This window comes from Prinia subflava, chromosome 2 (genome assembly GCF_021018805.1).
Source record: "Prinia subflava isolate CZ2003 ecotype Zambia chromosome 2, Cam_Psub_1.2, whole genome shotgun sequence".
In the NCBI taxonomy this organism is placed as follows: Eukaryota; Metazoa; Chordata; class Aves; order Passeriformes; family Cisticolidae; genus Prinia; species Prinia subflava.
This window is the reverse complement of record NC_086248.1, coordinates 57,541,718-57,562,788: the sequence shown is the minus strand read 5'-3', so window position 1 is coordinate 57,562,788 and position 21,071 is coordinate 57,541,718. Positions and strand designations below refer to the sequence as shown.

The 21,071-nt window shown below is 40.4% G+C and overlaps 1 protein-coding gene across 1 annotated transcript; it reads left to right on the top strand.

Moving 5' to 3' along the window:
- The first annotated feature begins 53 nt into the window (after positions 1-53).
- KATNA1 (katanin catalytic subunit A1) lies at positions 54-18,263 on the top strand. Its single transcript, XM_063390086.1, has 11 exons — positions 54-168; positions 5,092-5,266; positions 5,987-6,144; positions 6,935-7,118; positions 8,993-9,114; positions 10,486-10,591; positions 10,909-11,067; positions 12,170-12,296; positions 13,798-13,932; positions 14,212-14,338; positions 17,923-18,263. Exons 2-11 carry the CDS (start codon positions 5,096-5,098, stop codon positions 18,119-18,121), a joined length of 1,488 nt encoding a protein of 495 aa, XP_063246156.1. The 5' UTR covers positions 54-168; positions 5,092-5,095; the 3' UTR covers positions 18,122-18,263.
- The last annotated feature ends 2,808 nt before the right edge of the window (positions 18,264-21,071 follow it).

The following is a 21,071-nucleotide window of genomic DNA, read 5'->3' as shown; positions in this document are numbered from 1 at the left end:
GCAGCCGGATTTGCCTTCAAAAATTGCCGGCGGCGGCGGCGGGAGGAGGCGGCGGGCAGGGCCGGGGCGGGGCCAGCGCCGCTGCAGGAGGAAGGGGGCGGAAGAAGTGAAGGGGTCGTGGCTGGTGCCGCCGGGAGCCGCCGGCGCGGGTGTGAGCTCCGGAGAGGAGTAAGTGAGCGAGAGGGGCCCGCGGGGTCCGCCCCGGACCGCAGGGACAGGCGGGACCCGGGCGGGGGGCGATGGCCGCGCCCCGCATGGCGGGGCCACCCCGGGGGTTCCCGGGCACGGCGGGCTCCGGCTGCTCTGCCCCGCGGCCGGGGGGCGAGGGGCCGCGGGGGTTGCTGTCGCAAGAGTCGTGGTCGTGACCACGGAGCTCCTTAAGTCAGGGCTGTGGCTCACACGTGCTCGGCGCCGCACGGGGCATCGCCGTCGGGGGCCACCGCTGCCCGCAGGTGTGCGGCCGGAGCTCCCGGCCCCGCAGCCCGCCTGGGTGGGCTCCTGCAGCTGCTGGCGCTGCCCCAGGCACGGAGCTCTGCTTCCTCAGTCTCCCTTCACCCCCCACCTACTTTGCTGGTTTGGGGGTTTCTTGTTAATGTGCAGTAATCTGCGATGATGCAAGTTTTCTCTCCAGACACAGAGAAGCTGCAGGCAGCAATTCCAGATCGCTATGCAGCCGCGGACCTCTCTGAACTTCCAGAGAAATTTGTTAATTTAACATTGATGATCAAAAAGAAAGCCAGCCCGCGTGAAGTGGAGACAAAGTAGCCTGTTTGATAAAGCCTTCTGAAAGGCTTAGCCTGCAAAACATAAAATTAACATGCCACCAGTGTATCTCTACCTACTGATTGATTTTTTAATGTTTTTTATTTGCACAAACTGCCAGCCGTGCTTATGCTTGTGGCTGCTGCTGCTGGTTCTTCTGCTGCCGTTACTGTTAAATACAGCAGCTGCGTGAGAACCATTTTGTTTAGTGTCCAGTCAGTCTGGCAACTCTTCTTCCCAAGTTATCAGCACCATCACTTGTTGATACCAAATGTTGCTGGCCATGGGTGTTATAAAGAAGAGTATTCAAGGTGGAAGGGAACTCGGAGGTGATGCAGGCCATCATGTCATCAGTAAAAACTGATTCCTGAAAGCTGGGGTGTTTTTATATCATCTGGCTTGCCAAGAGAACTTTGCAAGTATTACACGGTTGCTTTGATGTCAGAGCCTGTATAGCAGGCTGAAATAATGGAAACATGTGCGCTCTGCCAAAATTCAGGCTCTGGTTTAGTCCGGACATTAAGGTTAGAGCAAAAAACTCCTTGGAAGTATTTTCCATGTATGGCTTGTGCTGTTCTTCGAGTCTGCAGGTCCACCACGGTAATTGACCAATGTTAATATTCACTTTTAATATCTGTATGTCAATCTCTTTTTTTATTTTTTAAAGTTTAGGGGACTTGTGTTACAGGATTGATGCAGTGTTCCTAGATTCTAATGTATGACTGTATGCAGAAATTACTTACAATCATTTCTACTGATGATTCCTTCAAATTATTATGGGAAACATGAAGTATCCCAAGTGTTTTCTTGATAATGGTTAGGCTGGTATCTTTCAAGTGAAATACAAAAATAAGTTCCAAAACCTCATTCTCACAAGCTATAGGGATCTTGAACTTTCATTAGGTTCCACCCTTGCTGGACTTGGCTGTTCTATACTCTAGAAATATTTTAGGTCCTTGGAGCAAATGATAAAATGTATTTTGTAACTGGAGGTGGGTTAATTTCAAGGAACCTTATATACTCACAGTGGTGTGAAGAGTAATTATTCTTGTTGTGAAGTCTTGTGTGTTTGTACACAGTGAAGAATTAAACTTGCAAGACAAAGTGCTTAGGTTATTTTCCTTATATCCTGTTCACTGTAAACTTTATGAGCTCTTCACTGTTTCAGCAGCTGTTGGAACACAGATAACTTCACTGGTCATGATTCATGGAAAGGTCGTGGCTGATAAGTGCAGACCTGCTGCTTTGACATCCTGTTACGTGATAGCACCAAGTATTTGTAAACACATGTGATATTGCTAAGTACTTGTAAATACTTTAAAAATTATTAAGTAGTGCTGGATTAGTTTTGTGAGAGCTTTAATCCCGTCAGTTCTGGTTTAACTCTGGGATTTGTGTGTAGTCGTGACTCTCCCACATCCTCCACCCTGCCGAGCTGCCCCAGTATATTGTGACCTTCTACCACAGACTTCAGTCTGCTTTCAAATTAGCACTCTAACTCTTCTTTTTCCCCCTTAGAGCTGCTTTACCATCTTCACTTACAAGTGCAGCAGACCCACGGATTCTCATTAGTGTCTCAGCTCTGACATTGCCTGCAGTGGCAGCAGCAGTGGAGTGTCCAGACATAAGCAGAGCCAGCAGCTTCTTCTACCTCACTTGTACTGGAGAGCCTTGTATTTGGAAGCCACTTCAAGCTCTTTTGCTCTCATGAGTCAAGATGAAGCAACAAATTAAATTGGTTTTCTAGTTTAAACCAAATTATCCTCATTTTCAATAGCACTGATGAAACAGATAGATTCCAGTAGCATTATAAACCTGAGTGAGCATATTTTTTTCTTTTTTTTCTTCCCACGAGTTGCTAGCTTCTTCTGCTTACATGTCTGTTTTCCTTTCTGTCCTTACGTTCTCTGCCCTTTCTAACCTGAAAATATCATTGACTCTTTTATTATGTGCAGTGCTATCCTTTTGGTCCCAAGCTTTCGTATGTTGCTGACCTAGCCCCTTCAGTTTTATTGTTTTGGTTTTTTTTACTTATTGAGGGTTTTTTGTTTGTTTGTTTTAAATTCTTGTTGTTTTCACATTTCCAGATGAAAACTATCGTTACAAACTTTTTTTTTTGTTTGTTTTTCTGTATATATAAAGTTGCTGTTCTGCTTGGATTGCTCTACAGCATTCAGTGAAAAAAGTTACCTATGACTTCCCTCTGTATTTAAAAGTCTAGTTTGGTTTTAGTAACTTGCTATTACTTGATTTTTAAAATGTCTATTAGCATCTTGCTCAACTTGTGATTTCAGTAGTGTTAGTCACTGGTTTGAATTCTCAGGACAGGCAAACAGGTGTATCTGGTAGGATGAGCAGGAGTGGAAAAGCTTGCTCCTAAACACAGCAGGGAAAACTTTGTTAACATCTGTGTGGTGATCCATACAACACTTGACAAACATCTTCAGGCTCTTTCTCCTGAGGTTAAAACCAACAAAACTCCAAAGCCAAACTGTGTCTCCACAGACTAATTAGGCTGGGATATGTTAGCCTTTTTGGTTGGTGGTCACATTAACTGTATCAGCTTGTAGAGCTCATGGCCAGCTGGGCAACTCTCTGGCCGGAGGGAGATTATGTGCTGTGGGTTCTGTGATAGCAGGTTTCCTGCTCCCCTCTGCAAGGATGGCTGTGGGCTCTCAGAGGCTTGTCTTCAGCTCCTCTGCTGCGAGAGTTTTGCTGTTCTGGACTGAAAATTTTGACAGCAGCTATTTGCTCCAGGGGAAGCTGGGGAAGGAAGAGGAAGGAAGCAAAAAAAAGATGAGGATGTTAGCTCAGGAATGGCTGAGCTGTGTTTCTGTGCATGAAACTATCTGGGGACAGAAAAAGGAATGAAAGCCCTAAAATGTTTGATTTGTATTTAGCGGCTCCTCTTTACAATGGAGAGCTCACACTTTAGCAGTAGGTTGGCAGGTGGGTGCAGAGAGTGGCTTCTGAAACCTCTGCTAATGTGTCTGAACTTGACCCTGACCTGGTCTTGAAATATATTCAGTCTTAAGTCTGTTTATTGCGCATGTGAATTTAGTGCCTCTTACATTCTTTAAATAGTTGATCTGTATCAAGTGTGCTTCATCCCAGGGCTTAGCTGGAATTGCTTGTCTGCAGTTGCTTCTTCCTGGCACTGGGTACAGGTACCAAAGTGACAGCAGGATGGCTCTCTTGCACGCATGTTTTTTGCTGATTTTAATGTTTCTGTGCCTGGTTAGGAAGTCATGAGGAGAGTGAGGAAAATCTTGGTATGCAAGAGACAAGAAAAACAGAGCACAAGTATATTAGAGAAGAAGGGGATAGGATGTATAAGAAACTGGCAGTAATGTGGGACAACTGCTCTATGGACAGTGGCACTGTAAAGAATGAGTCTACTTCAACTGCTTCTACTTCTGCTGTGTTTGTATAAATAATACTTCTGTGCTATTCTAATCTAAAAGTGCAGATTCTGTTAGTGCTGCCAATGGAAGTAGTCACAGTCTATGGCGTTTGTTCCAAAAAAACAGAAACAAGCACCACTGACAGGGAAAATAGCATGGTTTGAACAATACATTAAATAAAATGGGTAGTTACACACTAAATGTTTAATTGTGGCTTTTGCTTACCTTTCAGTGATAACTGAAATAGCCTTGATGTTTTTCAGGGGTTTCTTTTCAGGTGTAAGAATGAAGGTGATAGGAAGGTGCAAGCTGGGCATGGAAAGTGGATTTTTGTTTCGAAGAAACAAAAAATTACGTAAAATTGAAGAATTGTAAAATCAAGCTAATGGAAGAATAGTGTTTTTCCACAAGGAAAAATCAGGCTATTAAAACTCACATTTATGCAGTGTTAAGGTGAAAAAAAAATTAACGAAACATAATGCATTAGAAAGAAGGGCTTTGATTTATTGCTTGTTTGGTGTTTTTTGCGTGGTTTCTTTTTTTTTAAAACCACACAGCACAGTCCAGGCACAGTAAAATACTAATTTATCTTACAGTAGAATAAAGAGGTAATAAGAGTATGCAATTGTGACTTGTAATAATGCATTTAAATCTGCATATCTTACATGGGCTTTTTGACAGAGTCTCCATGACAAGAAACAAAGCTGTGATGTGAAAAGTTTGATTTCTACTAATGGAACATTAGTAATCTTTTTATATGTATGACATTCATTTTAGGCCTTCTTTTTTGTAACCAGTATTTTCTCAGCTTCTATGTTTTGATATACCAGATGAGTTAATAAGCATATGAAAATACTTGGCAAAAAAATAGTTTCAGTATTCAGTTGGTTTTTTACTTCCTTAATATTTCAAATTTTTTTTTCAGCTTCATGTTGAACATGAGCCTTGTTATGATCATTGAGAATGTGAAGTTGGCCCGTGAATATGCCTTACTGGGAAATTATGATTCTGCAATGGTCTACTACCAGGGAGTTCTTGACCAAATGAATAAATATCTGTACTCAGTGAGAGATACCTATCTGCAGCAGAAATGGCAGCAGGTAAATAGCACTTTTCTGGGACATTACGAGGGAAAAGCATTGAAGTAGCAAGAATTGCCTATCTTATTGTAAACAAAAATATAAAAAAACTTACCCCATTCTCTCATAATCTAGTGTTGTTATATATAGGCTTCTTTTGTGTTACAGAGACATGTTTAAGTCATCTTAACAATTTCTTTGTCTGTCAGTGGCAGAACAGTCAATGGAACATGGCTCTGAGGAGCCAGTGCCCTGTCTGCCCTGACAGCTGTGCTGATGAGTATCCCTGTTATGCTCAAGTCTTTTACCCTGGTATCAGTCAGGTCTTATTGCCCTCAGTGTTGTAGTGGGACTAAGGTCCTTAATAGCAAATGAGTTGATAATTTGTCCTCAATAAAGGCTCTCTTGTTTTTCATTGATAATCTACCTATTAGGTTGATAGTTTTGATTGATATTTAGTCTATTAGGTTCTGTCGTATCTGTTGAATCTGCAAAATTTGTCAAAAGTCTCTTGGATGTTAAATCCAAAATCTCTTGGTTTGTTCTTTAAACGTTCTGGAGAAGGCAGAAAAACATCCTTAAGATCTCATGTGCATAATTCTTGTTTATTGAAGTAGAATTAGGTAGCTTGTTAATCCCTGTGGAATCCATCCAGGCATTACATGGGCTTGAACAGAGGACTGTTACAAACTTATTTCCAATGTGCTTAACTAACCTTTTATTTATTTTTTTTTTAATCAGGTTTGGCAGGAGATAAGTGTGGAAGCTAAGCATGTGAAAGATATAATGAAAACACTGGAGAGTTTTAAACTAGACAATACTCCATTGAAAGCATCACAACAAGAATTGCCAGCTCACGATGCAGAAGTCTGGTCTTTGCCAGTACCTGCTGAGCGTAGGTAAGAGGAAACCTGAGGACCTAAATTAATATTTATCAGGGCAAAGTGTGCTTTGACTTGAGCCTGTTGTGGTGTAATTTTTGTTCTTGAACTGGATGTGTAACATTTGCACCAGCAGCTTGACACCCTTTGTCATGAAGGAGGTGTCATTTTGAGGCAGCCTAATCCAGAGTGTTCTGGGGATCTTATCTTACAGAGTCCTGACTGATGTCAAGCTTCCTCCCCACACACACTGTTGCCTGAGTTGTTTGGTTTTTGGTTTTGAGATTTTATTTCACTTTTGTCTCTGTTGGCATTAATTAGCTGGTTCAGGATGCTAAAGACGTTGTTCTGTGTGTATATGTGTCTAGTGGTTTTTTGGTTGGTTTTTTTGGTCTTTTTTTGTGAGTAACTATCTGACCTGGTTCAGTGGAGGTTCTAACACAGGCCAGTGGTAGCATGAAGGAGGGGACAGGAGAATCTGCAAAACAGACATAGAACTGTACAATTTTGACAGAAAGTTTACTTTAGCTGTATTGCCAAATTATTGTTATTTTTTTCTAAGCTCCATATTACTTCTACTGATGAAATACGCAAAGCAAGGCACTTGTTTTAAGCAGGTGGACCCTGAGCTTGTGGCACAGGGAAAATGGATTTTTAGTCACCATCTAAAAATATCTGTCTTGTTTCTGACACAGAGATTTTTATCCTGAGCAAAATGGCTTTTCAGTTTGTAACGAGTTGATTTGGTTATTCAGTGCTCACCAGTGGCTTTACACTGAGGCTTTTTGCATATGTTACAACTAACTAGACCTTCGCCAGGACCCAGGAAGCGTCAGTCTGCTCCGTGCAGTGATTGCAGAGGTCACAATAACCGTGTGAGTGCAGCTGCCAGAGGCTCTCACCGCCCGTCCTCTCGGAACCCCAGTGATAAAGGGAAGGCAGTCCGCAGCCGGGAAAAAAAGGATCAGCAAAATAAAGGAAAAGAGGAAAAGGTAAACTTGCAAATAACTTCGTGGAGTTGAGAAACTCAGTTGTGCTTTCTTACTACTGAGTGTACTATAAAATGACGTGCCTGTAAAATTTTTCTTCTGTTCATGTCAGTGTGCTGATTTGAATCTCACCTTGTAAGCTGTCTTTTCTTTGTGCACAGTGTTGCTTATGGATTAATTAAAAAGAATCACTCTGGGAAGTTGAGTCTGGTAAATGTATCTGAAGGTGGGTGCCAGGAGGATGTTTCCAGGCTCTTCTTGGTGCCAAGCAATAGGACAAGAGGGAACAGGCAGAAACTGATGCATAGGAAGTTCCACCTGAATGTGAGGAAGCGCTTTTTTACTGTGTGGGTAACCACACACTGGAACAGATTGTCCAGAGAGGGTGTCCAGAGAGGGTGTGGAGTCTCCCTCACTGGAGATACTCAAGAACCATCTGGACTCAATCCTGTGCCCTGTGCTGTGGGATGATGCTGTTTGAGCAGGGAGGTTGGACCAGATGTCCCACTGTGGTCCTTCCTGACCTGAACCATTCTGTGATTCCGTGATGTGTTTACTGCAACCTATGATACCACTGAATTTATGAAGTACAGCCTGGTGAAGTTCATTCACATGGGACGTCCTTGTGGCTTAATTGCTTTGAGTATAATTTAAACCAAGAATGAATTGCCTCTTCCAAGGCATGTCAAGATTTACTTAATCCTTAAATGAGACCCTTGCCTCTTTTTCTTTTTTTTTTTATCTTTTGAGCTATGTTGCTAGCTCCATACTCTCTTCAGTCGTAAACAAACAAAACCCTAGCATGCTTGAACTTTGATCTGTTCTTGGCAGTCAGAGTGCTTTAATTTTTTGATTTGTGCTCTGATCTCCATAAATTTAGCAGGTGACCAAGGTAAGAGGCCATACAGGAAACAGTAGATTCATAGTTTTCTAGGGTCTAAATAAATCAAATATCCATGCAATAGTTTGTTAGCTTCAGCAACCTTAATTTGTGGCAAGGTGTCATGGCCTGTGGAGATAGTGTAATCTCTAACGGTGGAATTGTTCAGCTGTGTAAGCTACTACTTTTATTAGGAACTAAATTAGATTGTCTTTGAGTAATAATCCTCTATCCATGAGAATATACCCACAGAGAGACAGGATAGGTCTCTTTTTCTCTTTTACAGTTGTTCTGTCATCACCAGTGCTTGCTGTTAAATGTATAAAACCAGGGTATGTCCTAGTGCATTTTATTTCCTTTCAGTTGCATGGTCTCTGCTGTTTGAGCCCTTTCAAGTAAATAGCTTCTTTGCTTTGACTCTGCTGCAGAGCTGCTTCTCTGCTGTTCATGTCCATGCTTCTGTTAATAAGTTAATTAGCTCTGGTTTTACCCCTATGGTCTCCCTGCAGATCACCATTGCTCATTCTACATACGGAAGTCATGCTTAATTTTTCTTTTGTGTCCCACATACATGGCATATTTACAACACTTGGAGAATTTGAGATACTCTCAGTGTGACACTTTGTGGTCCAGTATTACACATAATTTTTCCCCTACTCTGTCTCAGATAGTTTCAGATTTCTGTGGGAGAAGAGTCAGAAACTCTTACCCTGGGATAAGCGTATGCAGTTTTGATTAGGTACCAAAACAAAGAAACTGCATCAGTACAAAATGCTGGCTTTGGGGAGAAGGAAATGGAACCAGGGCACTACAGAAATCTGGGTGAAACACACAGATCCATCCTGCAGTGCAGCTGTAATATGGATGCTTCATAATTTTCATGCTGGTTTATGTTGCCACCTTCTAAAGATATGATGCTGTTGTGGACTTGTGGAAAAAATTCATTAGTGACGTAACCATTGCTATGTATTTACATTGTTGTATTCTTTATATGTAGAACAAATCCACATCTGAGATTTCAGAGTCTGAACCAAAGAAATTTGATAGTACTGGATATGACAAAGATTTAGTAGAAGCTTTGGAAAGAGATATAATTTCTCAGAATCCCAACATTCGATGGTAAGTTTGAGTACTGCTGCTAGTCTCTTGAGTTGTTTCTATTTCCTCTCACATGACATGACAGGAATTAAGTATTTTAACAGATACTTACATGTAAAGAGTACATACAGATTTTCCTTACTGCCTTTAAATAGGCAACTAAACTTCTTATGTAGTTGAATACTTCTAGAGCTCAAAAATATTTTTTTCCACACATAGGTTCATATAATAGTTTGGGCTGGATGGGACCTTTAAAGATCAGCAAAAGCAATCTCCTGCTGTGTCAGGGACATCTTTCTCTAAATCAGGTTGCTTAAAGTCCTGACCAACTTGGCCATACAAAGCTTCTCAAAATTTAGAGTCCTAAAATCGATTTTTGAGATTCTCTTCTGCAATGTAAAAGTTTCTAATGTCTGTCAGTGTCTCTTCATTTGAAAATGTTTTGCTACTCTGGGGCATATCAAGACAGAAAACTGATTAACAAAGAAGTTATGTCACTATAGGAACCCTTTGAAATGCTGGATGTAATGTGACATAAAATATAACCCTGTGCCAGTACCTTTACATAAATGTGTTAAATATTAAACCTTATATAAAGGTTGCTTTGTGTTCTGAATGTTTCCCAGCTTAGGTGGTTTTGTGAGGATTAAATGAGCAAAAATCTTCTGGCAAATAAAGCAGGCTTTAAAAAAAAACCCAAACAGTCTCACAAAACACTTGGTGTGCATGCAGCTGTCTTATATTTTAGTTTAATATTTAAATATATGTTTCAGTTTTTATATTGAATCTTAAATTATGACTTCAGATTTGAAACTAATTCTTCATATAGATGTGTTTTGAAACCAAAATATTACCTGGGCACATGCTGATAAGAGGAATGCCCTGAAAGTTGCTTTCAAGGAAATAAGACCATCCTACAAGGTATCTAAGAATCACTACTTTTGTAACTCTGGAAAAGAATTCTAAAAATTGTGTTTAACTCCGCTCCATTTACTAGTCTTCAGCAGGTTGTTCTTGTAACAATGAAAGATGATATTTAATTTCAGGGATGTCCAACCTCTCAGCAAAACAAGAAAGCATAATTGGTAGCTTGCCTAAGTTTAACCAACCTGCTTTCCTCTGCTTGTCTTCCTCTGAATACTGACAGTGGTGCTCTAGTGAAAGAGTTATTGTTTTTTTGATTTTGCATCCATCTGCATTCTGCCAGGCAGATGTCATTTGTAGCTGTTACAGGCTTTTGCCATTAGAATGTAAATAATTCAGGAAAATGAATTAGATTTATGGGAGAGCCAATGTGTAATAAAAAGTTTAATTGTGCAGGTTTTTTGAGCTGTGGAGTGATTCTTTTGCCTGATGTCTGAATCTGTCAAACCACTTTCTCTTTCTTGTCAGGGATGACATTGCTGATTTAGTAGAAGCCAAAAAGCTGCTTAAGGAAGCTGTAGTTTTACCAATGTGGATGCCAGAGTTTTTCAAGGGGATTAGAAGACCGTGGAAGGTATGAAAAAAATCTGCTCCTGTGATCATAAGTAGGATTTTGGGATTGGATCTTGGCAGAACAAGAAATTTCAAATGTTTTACAGTTTAAATAAATTCTTCCCAGGTCTTAGTAACAAAATTTATTGTAAATAATAATAACAAAATAAAGATGTCAGCCAGAAACCGGCACACTGTGTTCAGCTATGTGTTTGCAAGTAAGCAATGATACTCATTTCTTATCTTTGAATAACTTTTCAAGGGGAAGTTTATATCCAGTAGTTTGCTATTCTATCTTTTGATTCTTGTCCTAAAAGTGGTTCTTTTTCATTTTAATAGGGTGTGCTGATGGTTGGTCCTCCTGGTACTGGAAAGACCCTCCTAGCAAAAGCTGTAGCAACTGAATGCAAGACAACTTTTTTCAATGTTTCTTCTTCCACACTTACCTCAAAATACAGAGGAGAATCTGAGAAACTTGTTCGTCTGCTGTTTGAAATGGTGATTTAAGTTTCTGAACATGAACAGTGAGATAATGAAGTAAAATCACCTCTGGAACAGTGAAACCTTACCTAGGTTTCAAACTCATAGCATATATAAACAGCTCTCCAAGCTTCAAATGCTTGGGGCATTTCTGATTTGCCCGTTTGCATTTCAAGTTTATTCCTAAATCCATTTATAAAAGCTGAAAAATAGGTTGTCTTACATTAGAGGTAACTCACTATGAGCTGGTGAGTGCTGCAAAACATACTTGAGTGTACATCTAGGGACAGAACTAATTGCTTTCTGGGTGAGAACCTTATTTAGGCTGTGTGTTTTGTTGTTTTTGTGGGTGGTTTTTTGTTTGTGGTTAAAAGAAGTGGCCTTCCAAACTGTAGTTGGCTTCAGAGCACATAATACTTGAAATGGGCTGAGAAAATAGTTGTCTTCTTTCTCCATATGTTATGAGGTGTGCTTGCAGTGTTTGCTAGGGTGCCCAGTACTGAAGGGGACAACAGAGTTGCAGCTACAGTAATCAGAAAAGGCAGGAAATAGAAGATCTTTTACATTATAGTTTGTTAGGCAGGATACCAGCTCATTTTATGTGATAGGTCAAAAATGCAGATAACACAGTGAACAGCATCTCAACTGCTCTAATACAGTAGCTTTTATTATCCTGGACCCTTGTCTTTAAATCCTCTTGTTTTCAGAAAGGTCAGTTACTTTGCAGTTGACCGATCTCTTGGACAGGTTCCATGTCATGGTGTCCCAGCTTAATATTCATCCTAGCTTTCACTGAAATCCCATTCAAGCGTTCTGCGATGACTTTTGCAGTTAAAAATGTTACTCCTAATGTGGGAAACTGCCTATAGCTTATGAAATGTTTGTTTATAGCCCAAACAACTACAGGACTTTGCCAAAAGCTCTTCTACTCAGCTGCTCTGAATGAATGCACAGCTGTTCTGTACCTGAGTGCTGGGGTCCAACAGGGGGAAGGGTGGGGATCATTTGATACTTAGAAGCTGGGGTAAATACATCATTACTCAGCTCTGAATAGGCTGGTACCTCTTAAATGGGAGTGAACTGCTCTTTCAGCTTCTGCTTTATGCTTTGCTTTCTTCAGGCTCGATTTTACGCCCCGACAACCATATTTATTGATGAGATAGACTCCATCTGTAGCCGCAGGGGAACTTCGGAGGAGCACGAAGCCAGCCGACGTGTGAAGGCAGAACTGCTGGTTCAGATGGATGGTAAAGGATCACTGGGAACTGCTGGACTGGAGGAAACTTGAGGGACAAAAAAAAATAATGGAAAACTTCATTCTTCAGAAGCATTTTATTGAAGGCTTTACATGAAATTGGTGTTAAAGGCTACAAGTGACAATATTTAACAATCTTTTGGCTTCTGAGCCATGATCTTGTATTAATAACCCAGGATAAGGAAGATTCAGTGGAAAATATAAGATTTCAAAAGAGCAGCAGAAGAAAGTCCTGCTTCTCCCAGTCTTTGCCTGGCATATCACTCACTTTATCAAAATTAAGTAAAAAGTGGTTCAAAAGAACTGTTACCTGTTTCTATTTAAACTTCTAAGGCAGCATTACAGTTAACTTCTTTGGGATCTCTTTTTCTCCTAAAAATATAACAAGTGAAGATCTTCTGTTCTATAGAAGTGGTTGTGAGAGATTTCATTTTAAAACACTGAGTTCACTACAAATATGTGGCTAATATTTTACAAATCAACAAAGTTCAAAAGTAGGTAACAATGCAGAGCTGCTATAGAGGCATCCATTTTATATGTTGGGGAGCAGAGAGAAGGAAAGGAACTACTTAGAAGTGCTAATCTATGAACTGATTTGTGATAGAATTCCATGAGTCAGGAGATTTGCATATTTATTTGTCCTTCTCTGATGTTGGTACCCTTTTGTTTTTGTCTTTAAAGAGCAGCAGAGCTCTAATACTCATATCAAGTATGTACATAATCTGATTTTATTAGTTAGAACTATTTGAATTCTTCTACTTAGGCATTCATAAAAGGTGTTTTATATGCAGACTGTCAGGCAGACTAGGTACAATGGCTATCCCACAGCCCAATCCTGTTATTCTAAGCAAAAACAGTAGAGAGAGAGTAGCAGCTTTACCAAAAGTACCTTCCTCCTGTTGTAGCAGATTCATAGTATTTAGAAACTGAGGTGTTCTGTCTGTCTCTAAGAAGTTGTGATTGAGTCCACCAAATTTAACATTCACTTCAGCAGTTTGTACAGTCCACCTGTACATAATGAAACCTTTGGCCTGACTTCAGAAGTGAAGAGACCTTGTAGGGGAGTCATGCTGCTTTTGTGTGGCTGTTGGTGAATACTGTGAGGGATGCTGATTTTTGGTGTGGTGATGGTGTCGGGCGTTGTTTTGTTTCCTCACCCTGCTGCTAGAAGACACTGACGTGAAAATTGAACCACTGTTGTGGGAGAAGTACAAACAACTCTGCTGTAAATCCATTCTAGCCATGACAGAGAGGAACTTCCTGGTCTAAGCAGTGGCCTATGCCCCTGCTGCTGTTTAAACCAAGCTTCGATTTATGCTTGCAGGCTGTCATAGAGATGAAAAAGCAAACTCTGTTGCGCTTGATAATTCTATTGTGCTTGGGCTCATTAAAGCGCAGTAGAGTTGCTGCTTTAATACTGCAGAGCTGTTTTCTCTGTACATTAATACTCTAAAAACATATGTATATTTTACCTCCTCTTTTCTCCACTGCAGGTGTTGGAGGGGCTGCTGAAAATGATGATCCTTCTAAGATGGTCATGGTACTTGCTGCTACTAATTTTCCTTGGGATATTGATGAAGCCTTAAGACGGAGATTAGAAAAGAGAATTTACATTCCTTTACCATCAGGTATGAAGAATTGGGGAGAGGAGTGGTTAAAAATTCTAAAATCTAAACTTTTTCAACTATTAACTCTATAAACTATTCCTTTAGTTTCATCACTTGGTTTAAAAATCTAATTGATACGTATATGCAGATTCACTTACGGATTCAGGACCAGCTTGAACATTTACTCTTGTAGCAAGTACAGCGTCCTTTTTTTTCAGTCTTCCCTCTCATCCTCCTTCAATGTATTGTTTATGTTCAGAAAGCAAATTGTACAGACTCAATTTTCTTTTCTGTGATTAGCCAAAGGTAGAGAGGAACTCCTAAAAATAAATCTACGGGAGTTGGAACTGGCTGATGATGTTGACCTTGCAAACATAGCTGAGAAAATGGAGGGTTATTCTGGTGCAGACATTACCAATGTGTGCAGGTAAGTTGCATTGCATCATTTGTGTCACTACTGCTGCAAACTTTGGGAAAACTGTTCATACGATAACCAGTTTACATTATTAAAGTTATTGGATAAAAATGGACTCTAACTTGTCTTTTATGTATGGCTAAAAGGTGAAATACTGCATTAATATTCACCTAAATTTCCATTTGAAGAGTAGTTGCAATGTAGTAATCTAATAAGCTGTGATTTAAGTAAAATTCTACCTTCTTTCATATGGACTAAATTCCATGCATGAGGACTATCCAGAGGATGGTAAACTTTAACTTGTAGAGTTGCAGTCTATGACTTCTGCAGAAATCCATGTGGAAGAGGCAACAGTGACAGAGGCTGGAATAACTAAAGTAAAAACACGGAGTTTCCTTGTTCCATCACATGGAGAAGGTGTAGAGTCTTCTGTGATGGTACAGGAGCTGTGTACTCAGTACATTGGTTTTTGTGATGAGACTGACTATAGTTTCTGCTACCTCCTTCAGTTCCCTGTCTCGTCCCTACTGTTGGCATACAGTTGTTTGTGGGCCTATTCTCTAGCCTGGATTCCTGAAATAATTGACTAAAAATATCTTCTTACTCTTCCTTTATATTTTCTTTGAAAAATTGGAAAGGGAAGGAGACGGCTGATCTGTTAAGAGACAAGTGTCTGTTGTCCTGTTTACATCAAAGGACTTGCACTGGCACAGTTGCCGCAGTGGCAAACTGCGATCTGCAGTATGGGACAGAGAACTGAAGCTGCTTAAGATGCTGTTGCCCTCTGATAAGCACCTGTGTAACGCTGCTTTCAGGCTTTGGAGGTGGCACTGAAGCGTGGCAGGGAAAGGCTTGAGCTCCTGGGTGTTCCAGCCCAACTTTTGTGGGGCTGTGCTTTGAGCAGGGTGAGAGAGCTGGAGTAAAAGCACTCCCCAGCTGCTTCCTCAAACGCGGATCCGTTTCTTGCCTAGATTCTTAACGCGGCTCTGCAGACACGTGTCAGCACAGCTGAGAGGACAGTGTGCTGTGCCACAGGGATGAAAGCAAGTAGCCTGTACACAGAGCTGCCCCCAAAGGCTCTGTCAGCAGGGCCACTGCAGGCTGAGCTAAAAGTTTGGAGCCTCAGTACGGTTTCCTGCACAAACCTTGCGCAGTGTCTGGGAAAAGAATGGTACGTTAGCTGCTCTGAATCTGTGTTGTGGAGATTTGTTTCCTTTGTAGGTTTGTGAGATGAATTTCTGGTGTTCTTTTGATCAGTCTTGGTTCTGCTTTGAAAGGAGTTTGTGCTAATAGGTTCATGTTATATGAGAGTTTATTTGGCCTGCTGCTTTGTGCATTTTAGCTGCAGTTTGTCTCCTCCAGTCTGTTCAGTGTTTGTTGTTTGTAATTAATTTTATACTGAATGTCAATACACTTATTTTAGAAATGAAAATACTTTTAATGTTTTTCAGTGAATTTTATGTGTGTATGTATTTGTGCACAATTATTTTTGATTTTTTTTAGCCAAAGCCCCTTTGCACAAATACTGTTAGACACAAAAAAAGGCAAACATATTAAAAATCACAAAGAAACATATGAATCTTCTGTTTGTGGCAGTCTCTGATGACTGAGGTGGCAGCAAAGAGAAATCCAGATAAACTGAGATTTAGATGGTACATGGTTTGAAATCTAAGTACTAAGAAAGTACTCTTATTAGCCTGTGAGTAAATTATTGTTCATGGTGTCAGGAGAAATAGCTCTTGGATATGATTGTTTCATTTACATTGAAATAAAAAGATGTGGGTGATTTAAAAGTGCTTTTGTATGGTTTGGGCTCTCAGTACATAAGCATAAGTGTACTATGACAGCCCTTGCTAGTGGCACAAGCAAAACATAAAAATAAGTGGACCAAGAACACTGGTTTACTGAAATGACCCTCCTGTCTTAAAGAATTTGAGGTGAAGTCCAAAGTTTGCTGAGCCAGAGTGAAAACCAGTCAGAGGTAACACTACGGTTCCTAGCAGTCAGCATATAACCAGGAGGAAATGAAGGTGAACCTTCATTTTAAAATGACAAACTGTGGATTAGATGTGAGTATGAACTTACTTTGAGTTGTTGTTTTGAGTGGACTGTCAATGTTGAAAGACCTTTAGATGGAACTGGCCTCCTGTGTCTTCAGTGGGTGGCTGCCTGTTTCTTGAGTAGAGCTTTGGTGCTTCTCCAGGCACCAAGAGTGTATTTGAGAAAGCACCAGGAGTTCAGGTTGGAATGACTGTCCATAAAATGACTTTACAAAAGGAAGTGGGCGCAGCTGAACTTCAGTTCTGTCAGTGTGTTAAGATATGATGGGCTGGTTGGTCAGCTGGATTGTTTTTGCTGGAACTTGTTTTTTTTCCACTGCTGTCTGGAAGCAAATTAGATGCATGGAATGTCCCTCCCACGCCACTGTGTAACAGTAGCTTATGGTTTACAGATGATGTAACAGCGAAGCATGGTGATATTTGGTTGAGATAAGTTCAACAAGGCAACCTTTTGGTTGTTCTGAAATTTTAGTTCCTGTATTAGAGATTTTATTTTATTAATTAACACTGAGATTAGCTCAGTTGGTCAGAGCATGGTGCTAATAATACCAAGATTGTTCAAGGGTTCGATCCCAGTACAGGCGGTTCATTTAAGAGTTGGACTTGATGATCCTTGTGGAGCCCTTCCAACTTGGAATAGTCTGTGATTCTGTGAATTATTTAGTAAATTCCTGAAGTCTGACAGTTACAGTTTCCTTTAGTGGGAGAGGATGGTACTGAAACAGAATATCTTCAAAGCGTTTTTCTAAATGCTTCCAGAAGACAACGTGTAAGTTTTTCTCTCTTTGGATTCTCACCGTCTGATATGATACAATATACTGTTGTGATATCACTGAGATTACACTTGCATCTTTTTTACTACTAGACAGATAAGCAGCATTTTCTTGTTATTATAAGATATATAACAAAATTAGCAGGAACTTCAGCCTTCCACTGTTATCTAATTATCACCTCAGCAGCTCATCACCTACTGCTACCAGATTTGCTGCTGGAAATCTAAATGTAGTTAAACCTAACACAAAAGAAAATTACACACTTGTAAAAACGCTCAGTGGTCATTAAGGTCAGAAGTTTGAGGAGCTACAGAGAGGACAGATTTTGTTACTGAACATTTAGTTATTGAGTGTACAGGTTGGAGGTAGATACTGTTGACTTCTCTGTCTTTGGAATGGGATTCCTGTTCAAACCAGGAAACATTCAAAACACTCCAGCTATTCCTTCTATATCTAGGAGTGAAATTGTTATTGCCTTGTTCCTCTTTAAAAATACTATAAACAGCAGCTACATCATAGGCAGGCAGTGACATCAGCTAAACCAGTTTGTCTTTACCTCTTTTGCCTAGCCTATGAATAGTAGCTGTTCAGATATCTGGTGAGGATAATGCCATGTTTGAAAAATATGGATAACATGGTATTGTAGCTTTTACAAGCACTTGGAGATCTTCCCATAAAAGTTTACAATTCTTTCTTAAATCTTTCAGAAAGCTGAACTCACCATCCTGTATTGAGTAATGATTTTATTTTCCTTTCGGACTAGAGATGCATCATTGATGGCCATGAGGAGGCGTATTGAAGGCTTGACACCAGAAGAAATAAGAAATCTTCCCCGAGATGAAATGCACATGCCAACAACTATGGAAGACTTTGAAATAGCTTTGAAGAAAGTTTCAAAATCTGTTTCTGCTGCGGACATTGAGAAATACGAGAAATGGATAGTTGAGTTTGGATCATGTTGAGTTGTCTTCTCTCGAAGAAACCACCTTATGTCTTAAAACAGCTTTAGAAGTAATTGGTGATGTGTCAGTGCACTGCATGCTCTTTTTAACTTTTGTAATTTAAGAGCAACAGATGTTTAAATAAATTTTTTTCTAAAACGCATGTTCTGCCTAGCTCTCTTTGAACTAGCTCAGAAGTCACCCGTTTTTCTCAAATGCTGATGATATCTGTTTTGATTTTCAAGATTCTAAAATTGCTTTAATACTGGAACTCCTTCCATCAGAGTATTTACTCTTGAAAAATTGCTGTTGTGTCAGTAAAGTTCCCCAAACTAGCCCTGCTAAGTGAGTCAGGGATGCTGAGAACTTGAAAATGGGACAAACTAGATGCAGTTACACAGATAGTTTTCCTAGCTGACCTTGGAGAATTCTACCCTTAAACCGTTGTTAAAGAATCTGTGCAAAGGCTGAGATGTGGAACAGAACTGTCATGCTGGAACAGTCAGTGGAGTCAGTGACGTTGGATCAAAGGGTAAGATCATCACAAGTTTGCTGTAGCTGTTAAATAATATTAAAATATGTCCAGCCGGTGTAAACTGATTCTGTGCAGCCAGCAGTGATGCTGTCACGTGTAGTTTCCTTGTTAGTCTGAGAAATCAAAAGCTTTCTGGCATTAATTCTGAAACGGGTGTTTCTTCCTTGACTGTCTGGTACTGCAAGCAGCAAAATGCTAGACTGGTGAGTTGTGTCTGGTTTACATGGTTATTCTGATAAGGCAGCATGTGTTGTGGTTGTGCTCAGTTGACAACCCTGACTTGACAATTGACATAAAATTTAAATTCTAGTTTTTCATTACTTAACGGCTTCTACACACCATTTATTATCTGAGAACAGTTCTGCAGTAACCATCCAGGTAATAATTTTATTTAATAATTTTATTTAAAAAATAATTTTTGCTGAACAGTGGTAATTGTAACTAAACCACCTTTAATTTCTATCCATCTTCTACTGTTTGGGAAACACTTCTTGCTGCTAGCTCCTCCCAGTGCAGCCAGCTGTAGCTCTGCTTATGGCTAAATTTCATGATTTTTTAGGAATCAGATAGGTCTGGACTTGTTCCAGCTGGTAGATGCTGTATAAAGCTGGCTGTGGAATTCCTGCTCATGTGTCTCTTCAGATGCTGCAAGGGAGGTGGGAAGGACAAATGGTAATGAAAAGCTGCAGTCTGAGTAGGAGGCAAGTGCATCTCAGAGACACAGCTGTGTAAATGCCGTTGTGAGCATCTTGTTCGTGTGCCTAAAATTCATCGCTGTGTTGTGAGTGACAGCTGGACACACTGAGAAGGGACTCTCAGCAGTGTCAGCGATGAGAGGCTCAGGTAAGACACTGAGATCTTGTGAGAGATCCTGAATCCCTGGGTGGACCTGGTGTGATGAACCCAGAAATGAAGAAGTTGAGGTGAGTATCCAGGTGCGTACATTAATAGACTTCCAGAATGGAAAACAAATTTACTATTTTCAGATGTCTCAGAGTTAATAAAAACATGCAATATTTTGAAGATGTGGGTACTCTTAATATTTATTTTTCTGTTTGTATGTAAGGGTGAGAGTGCAGCTGTCAGCAGGAGATTTCTTCTCATAATTCACTGCAAACAAACCAGAATACTTAATCTGTCTCCCACATAAGAAGGGAGAGTTGGCAGCAGTCCATTAAGGGGCCACATAGAGTAAGTGTGATGTGTTTTGAGAACTCTTAAAGTAAACCTCAACTTAAAAGCATTAATTTAGTGCTCAACCAGCCCTGTTCACTCTGTACAAAATTAACATCTCTGTAATTTGTACTACAAGAGAGAAAAGGTGACAGAGGCTGAATTTGTAGCTCAGAGGTTCATTTTGGTTTGGAACACAACTGTGGTGATACACAGTTCTGTGAGGGCAGGAAGGGCTGCACTGAGGTGCTTGTGAGGAGATGATGTTGCTGTTTCTATGAACCTACCGCTATTTTGGGTGGATAGGTTTTGTTGTTGGTTTTGGGGTTTTTTTTAAGTTCCCAGTCCCCCCACATACCTTCCCCTAGAGGGCACATGTATCCTGATCAGTTCACATCCTGGAAAAATGAGACCTGCCATGACCAGCATGCAGGACAGTTCATTCCTTACTGCCTCAGGTAGGTGAGGCAGTTTTTTTAATCAATTTACAAAATAGTTCAGAGTGGTGCCAGCTCAGAGTAGTACTCCTCTGAAAGGCATGACACTTGTGACTTGGGAAAACCATGTGTATGCTTTAGCAGAAACACAAAAGTTTAACTTTTTAAATGCTCCATAACTCCAGCTCCATAAAGCAGGAGAAACTGTCTGGTAGTTACTGTGTTGAAGATTTGTACTATTTTTAGAAATTCATTAATCTGATGGTGATACTTCTTTCCTGGTGCTTTGTAACTTTGCAGAAATTAGCCAAGTTTTGGAGCAGTACCAACACTTTCAGGCCTAACCATGGATTTGTTGCAGCTGTTTAGAACAGCTAAATCTCCTTGTGGCTGTTGCAGGTGCTTGGTTTTCAGTTTCATAAGGAGGGATGCAAAGAGCACATGCAAACAGCTGCTGAGTTTCCATCTGCAGTGTAATTCCTACTGTGTTTGTGCACTAAGGAAGAACTGTTGTGTTTCTTGTCCATCCTATTTTTTTTCGTTTGTTAGAAGCAGCTAACTTCAGCCTTGTACATCACTTCTGCTTGAACTATGCTAATGGAGGGGCCAGGGAATATCCACCTACAGAGAAGTTTGTCTACACCTGTTTGAAGATTTGCTCTTCTCTGTGCACCATTAGCACCATTCCTGTGCTAATCCTAGCAGTTTCCTGTTCAGCCATGGGTGGCAATCTGTCTCCTCTGCCACCCGCAAGGTACTAGAACAAAAAGAAAACCAAAAAACAAGGGGAAGTTTGAGCAGTGTCCCCATTAACTTGAGCTGCTGT

Coding starts and splice junctions, on each gene's coding strand:
- KATNA1 (XM_063390086.1), top strand. CDS start 5,096: ATGTTGAACATGAGCCTTGTTATGATCATTGAGAATGTGAAGTTGGCC. Junction 6,145..6,934: donor CCAGTACCTGCTGAGCGTAG/GTAAGAGGAAAC, acceptor ACAACTAACTAG/ACCTTCGCCAGGACCCAGGA. Junction 12,297..13,797: donor ACTGCTGGTTCAGATGGATG/GTAAAGGATCAC, acceptor TCTCCACTGCAG/GTGTTGGAGGGGCTGCTGAA.